The 6,809-nt window shown below is 40.7% G+C and overlaps 1 protein-coding gene across 1 annotated transcript in view; it reads left to right on the top strand.

Annotated features, from left to right (window-relative positions):
- Positions 1 to 6,809, top strand: part of LOC112080347 (ADAMTS-like protein 1) — a gene marked incomplete at its 5' end in the record, with an annotated part of 15,790 nt that overhangs the window by 6,543 nt on the left and 2,438 nt on the right. Inside the window, 2 exons of the mRNA XM_070442515.1 lie at positions 126 to 404; positions 1,722 to 1,905. Of these exons, the coding sequence (XP_070298616.1) occupies positions 126 to 404; positions 1,722 to 1,905 (463 nt within the window). The remainder of the gene's footprint in view (positions 1 to 125; positions 405 to 1,721; positions 1,906 to 6,809) is intronic.

The raw sequence follows: 6,809 nt of genomic DNA, 5'->3' as shown, positions 1-6,809 counted from the left end.
ACACACACACACACACACACACACACACACACACACACACACACACACACACACACACACACACACACACACGCACTGCCTCAAGCATTATCATAATGACCAATGGCCTCCCTCTCTCCTTCCAGGATGCCCAGTGGTTCCAGACCACAGAGGGCCTGTCCGTTGGGACTACCAGAACCACACTCTGAAGGAGTCCACCTGGACCGGACCAGACCTTGCCCCAGGAAAGAGGCTGGGTCCTGGGCAGGATCAGGGTCTGGGTCTTCAGTACCGTATACTGATGGGAGGTCGTGTTCTGGAGGTGAACACGATGCAGGGAAGGTTCTCCGGACAATACCGGTGCCAGACCCCCATCCACAACAACACACAGCTGCTGTCCGCTTGGATCCACGTCCGTGCTGAAGGTGTGTGTGTGTGTGTGTGTGCGTGCGGTTTACGCACAACTTTCTGCTGGCCATAATTTATAACATTTAATGAGACCCACTCCACAAAGTTCTCATAACGTTCCATGTACTTCATTGTAATTCCAGGTATGTGTGCAGTCCGATGTTACACTGAACTGACGCGTGTCTTAGCTGGTGTGTGTATTCCCCGRCTTCTAATGCTCTTATTGTACAAATCAACCCATTCCCTTTGTAGAGCTCCATTAAGTCTCCCTTCTCCCTCCCCTTATGTCCTGTTCTTAACTGGATCAAACACACACATGATGGCTATTGTGCTGTCAGGTCCAACCTCACTTTCAGGYTTTGTCCCAAATGGCACCCTATTTCCTACATAGTGCACTACTTTTGGCCAGAGCACTATGGATACATAGTGCAAAAGTGGTGCACTATGTAGGGAATATTGTGTCATTTGGAACACAATCTCAGCCTCTCTGTGGATACAGCTGTTAGCTATCACCAGACCCCAATTAACATGGGAATTTGTACCACTCACAGTCATCAGAACATATCTTTCCTCTGAAGAATTTTTATAATTCAGACATGAGGGAAGTGGGATGGAGTATGGTGAGAGAGAGAGGGAGAGGGAGACAGAGAGGAGGTGGGAAGAGAGAGAGGAGAGAGAGAAGAGAAGAAAGTCCGGGAGGTCATATCAGTAATGTATCAGGCATGGTAGGAACTGCATAGTAACTGATGTTTAAGCTGTTGCAAATCCTTTGGCCATGTTGTTGTCCTAGTTAGTTCTTCTGTGCCTTTCTGTGTCCTGAACCGGAGCGTTATGGTGGGCTCTGGAAGAGCTTAGGCAGAGGGTGGACAATTATCAGTAGACTCTCAAAATATGCAGCAGCGCGCAGGGTTAGTTCCCAAATTTGGTACCGGCTTTTCCATAGTGCACTACTACCTGTAGGCCCTGGTCAAAAGTAGTACACTATGTAGGGAATAGGGTGCCATTTGGGACAGGACTGCAGTGTACTGTAGCTAGCTGTGCCTCAACCTTTTATTCGTCGTAATGGGAAGTATTTGAATGACAGTAATGTGATATTATGTGGGTGGGTGGGTCAGTGGGTGTGGTGGTGGGTGGGTGGGTGGGTCAGTGGGTGGGTCGGTGGGTGTGGTGGTGGGTGGGTCAGTGGGTGTGGGTGTGTGTTCTGTAGTGCTGTGTAATGTGTTTCTGGCTAGTACTGCTGTGGTGTTTATAACATATTGTGTATGTGTGTGCGTGAGCGTGCGTGCTGTGGGGTTTGTTTCGGCTCAATAACGTGTGTGTACGTGTGTCTCCAGAGTTTGCGTGGCGTCTTGGGGACTGGACGGCGTGCAGCGCCTCGTGTGGGGACCGGGGAACGAGGACGCGGAGGGTCCGCTGTGTCACGCCAGAAGGACGTGAGGTCACACCCTCCATGTGTCACCACCTAGACAGACCTGTCTCCTCACAGCTGGCCTGCAACCTGCATGACTGCCCCCCCAGGTACACACACACACACACACATACACACACACACACACACACACACTCTCTGACACACACGCAAGCACGCACACACACACTCTCTCAGACACACACACAAACCACACACACTCTCTCAGACACATACAACACGCAAGCACACACACACACACCAAATACATCTGCTTTTCTAGGTAAAACAGATGCATTGGTTTCACTGACCCCTGAGGAAAAATCTACAGGGAAATAGGTCATTCAGCTTCATGAGCCACTGTCATGAAGAGTCTTGTCTACTATAGCTGTGTCCTAAATGTCCTTTTATAGTGCACTTCTTTTAAAACAGATCCCTATGGGCATCCTTATGGGCCCTGGTCWAAGGTAGTGCACTATATACATTATAGGGAATAGGGGTCCATTTGGGATGTAGGCTATAGCTCCTTATTTAGTCTCCTTCTTCTACTGCTTTATGTCAGCAACTGTCCAAGACCAATATACATGAATCACGTTCAGGTCCAAGTGTTGAGGTTTCATTGTTTTTCCTTGTACTGTAGCAGTCAATAGGGGGGAGTGGGATAAGTTGAGACATTTTTTACATTCAGCATCACCCTGTCAAGGGAAATATAGTATTCTTTCTAACAAAGATATCTAAATATATTGCAGAATATTACAGGTTTTTTTCAATTGCTAACAAGCATCGGTCAATACTGAAGCCACTTTTTCAAAACTCTTCACACAGTCTGCATTACCAATGCATCTTGGCCAAACAGTTCATCTCACCTCCAAAACTCACTCAAACCACCAAAACACTTCATACGTGTCTCAAAATAAGCTAGTTCGACCATAACACTGGCAACAGTTCTCACTCAGAAAGCATACGTTGTCACTCATAACACACTGACCTACAAAACACTACACTACAAACAGGGAGCATTAACATAAACAACTAAACTTTTTCTTGAAGTTGAATAATTTTCCGAATAAATCAGTATTCATTATAGAATTAACACATTTTCCACTTTATTGACTTCCTAGAAGTATAGAATTACTAAAGAATGAAAAGAAATGCAGCAATTTGCTTCAATACGCCTTTATTTCTCTTTCTATGTATTTGCATATAGTAATTTACTTGTGAAAAATAAAAAGTTTAAACAAAAAACGAATTCCTGAATTCCAAGGGCTGCAATAATTAATTACACAAAAAAACATCATCAACATGTATACGTATAATCACTCATACTGTACAGCTACTTGGGTTGTAGTTCTCGATCAACATGTATAATACCACATCTGACTGTACAGTCACTGTGAAGGGGTTCTATTTCTCGACAACATGAGTATAATGCACTCATACTGTAGCATCACTGTGGGGTTCTAGTTCTCATCAACCATGTAGTATAATCACTATACTGCTACATACTGTGAGGGTTGCTAGTTCTTCATACATGCTAGTATAATCACGTCAATACTGATAAGATACTGTGAGGGTTCTTAGTTCTCATTCAACATGTAGTATAATCATCCAATTACTGTAAGTACTTGAGGGTTCTGAGTTCTCATTAACTGGTATGTATAATCACTCATTACTTGTACAGTACTGTGAGGGTGTCTAGTTCTCATAACATGTATAGTATAATCACTCATACTGTACGTACTTGAGGTTCTAGTTCTCATCAAACACTGTATAGTCAAACCCCATCACTTCATACTGCTACAGTACTGTGAGGGTTCTAGTTCTCATAACATGTAGTATACCAGTCTACTTACAGTACGTGCAGTTCTCAGCTCACAAGTTATCCATGATGTAGAGTTCGGTGAGGGTTCGTCTCATCAACATGTAGTTATAATCACTCATACTGCTGTACCAGTACTGTGAGTGGTAGTTCTCATCAACTGTAGTATTAATCACTCATATGTAACAGTACTGTGAGCGTGTTCTAGGTTCTCATAACATGTAGTATAATCACATCATACTGTACAGTACTGTGAGGGTTTAGTTCTCATAACATGTTATAAATCACTCATACTTGTACAGTACTGTGAGGGTTCTAGTTCTCTAACAGTTTAGTATAATCACTCATAACTTACAGTTAACTGTAGGGTTGCTAGTTCTCATACACAGTGTATAGTATAATCACTCATACTGTACCATACTGTGAGGGTTCTAGTTCTCATCCAAATTAGTATAAATACTCAGTACTGTACATACTGTGAGGTTGCTAGTTCTTCATTAACATGTATAGTATAATACACTCATTAACTGTACATACTGTGAGTTTTAGTTCTCATCAAACATGTAGTAGTATCACTCATACTGTATCAAGTACGTCGGTTGTACCACAGTAGATAATGGGACCTAGTATAACGTACAGGGTCACTAGATAACATGTATAGTATAATCACTCATACTGTACGTACTGTGAGGGTTCTAGTTCTCATTAACATGTAGTATATAACACTCATTACTGTACATACTGTAGTTCTAGTTCTCATCAACATGTAGTATAATCACTCATACTGTACAGTTACTGTCGAGGGTTGTAGTTCTCATCCAACATGTAGTATACTCACCTCATACTGTAACAGTACTGTGAGGGTTGTAGTTCTCATAACATGTATATTAATCACTGCATACTGGTACAGTTACTAGTTGAGGGTGTCTAGTCTCATCAACACTGTTATATAATCACTCTATGTACAGTACTGTGTGAGGGTTCTAGTTCTCTATCAAATGTATAGTATAATCACCATACTGTACATACTGTGCAGGCGTTCTAGTTCTCATCAACAGTTAGTATAATACTCATACTGTACATACTGGGGTTCTAGTTTCTCAATCAACATGTACTAGTATATCACTCATATGTACAGTACTGTGGGTGCTAGTTCTATCAACATGTTAGTATAAATCACTCATACTGTACAGTACTGTGAGGGTGCACATGTGTATAATTCGTACATATTGAGTAGTCCTAACATGTATAGTATATCACTCATACTGTACAGTACTGTGAGTTCTAGTTCTCATTCAATCATGTTAGTATAATCTCTACGACATCTAGTTTGATAACATCGATAGTAATATACATAGTACGTCTGAGGTTCTAGTCTCATCTACATGTAGTATAGATCACTCATATGTACAGTACTGTGAGGGTTGCCTAGTTCTCATCAACCATGTCATAGTTCATACTCATACTGTACAGTACTGTTTGTACATGTGCTAGATTTCATATGCCACTGTGCGTTTAGTCTGATCACCATGTAGTATAATCACTCATACTGTACAGTACTGTAGGTTCTATTCTCATCAACATGTATAGTATAGAATCACTCATACTGTACAGTACTTGAGGTTGACCAGCTTGCTCACTGTGATAAATCAACGCTGAGGTGTTTCAAACGAGTAATAATCACTCATACTGTACAGTACTGTGAGGGTTCTAGTTCTCATCAACATGTATAGTTATAACACTCATCATACTGTCAGTATGCCCCTTCCTAGTGAAGGGTTCTAGTTCTCATCACACATGTTAGTATAATCACTCATACTGTACAAGTACTGTGACGCGGTTCTATTCTGCATCAACATGTTAGTAATAATCACTCATACTGTACAGTACTGTGAGGGTTCTAGTTCTCATCAAACATGTAGTAAATCATCAACTGTACAGTACTGTGAGGGTTCTAGTTTCTCATCAACATGTAGTATAATCACTCATACTGTACAGTACTTGAGGTTCTAGTTTCTTTAATTATCATCAACGCTAGCTAGTTCCATTAGTATAATCACTCATCTGTACAGTACTGTGAGGTTCTAGTTCTCATCAACATGTATAGTATAATCACTGCATACTGACAGTACTGTGAGTTCTAGTTTCATCAACTATGTAGTATAATCACCATACTGTATCGTACGTGAGGGTTGTAGTTCTTCCATCACCATGTATAGTATAATCCATACATACTGTACAGCTACGCACTACAGTGAGGGTTCTAGTTCTTCTCACAGTATAGATAATCACTCATACTGTACAGCTACTGTGAGGTCTAGTTTCTCATCACATGTAGTACTTATAATACATCATACTGTACAGTACTGTGAGGTTGTAGTTCTCACTCAACATGTATAGTATACATCACTCATACTGTATCAGTACTGTGAGGTTCTAGTTCTTCATCACCATGTATAGTATAATCACGTCATACTGTACGTACTGTTGATGTTCTAGTTTCTCATCACATGTAGTATAATCACTCATACTGTACATACTGTAGGGTTTTAGTTCTCATAAACATGTAGTATAATCACTGCTATTTACTAGACTGACTTAGCATAACAGATAATCAGCATCTGTCAACGGGGTTCTTAGTTCTCATCAACATGTATAGTTATAATCACTTCATACTGTACAGTACTGTGAGTGGTCTCGTTCTCATACATGTATAGTATAATGCACTCATACTGTACAGTACTGTGAGGTTGCTAGTTCTTCATCACCATGTATAGTAATAATCACTCATACGGTACATAACTGTGAGGGTTCTAGTTCTCATTCAACATGATAGTATAATCACTCATACTGTACAGTACTGTGAGGGTTCTAAGTTCTCATCAACATTATATGTATTATCACTCATAACTGTAACAGTACTGTTAGGGTTCTAGTTCTCATCAACATGTAGTAATAATCACTCATATTGTGTACAGTACTGTGAGGTTCTAGCTTCTATCATCACATGTATAGTAATCACGTCATACTGTACAGTTGAACTGTGAGGTTCTAGTCTCATCAACATGTTAGTATAATCACTCATACTGTACAGAACTGTGAGTTTCTATTCTATCAACATATAGTATAATCACTCATACTGCTACAGTACTGCTGAGCGTTCTAGTTCTCATCAACATGTATAGTATAATCACT

The sequence above is a fragment of the Salvelinus sp. IW2-2015 genome, unplaced genomic scaffold, assembly GCF_002910315.2.
Source record: "Salvelinus sp. IW2-2015 unplaced genomic scaffold, ASM291031v2 Un_scaffold16276, whole genome shotgun sequence".
Classification (NCBI taxonomy): Eukaryota; Metazoa; Chordata; class Actinopteri; order Salmoniformes; family Salmonidae; genus Salvelinus; species Salvelinus sp. IW2-2015.
The sequence above is the reverse complement of the archived record's forward strand: the minus strand, read 5'-3'. Positions and strand labels throughout refer to the sequence as shown.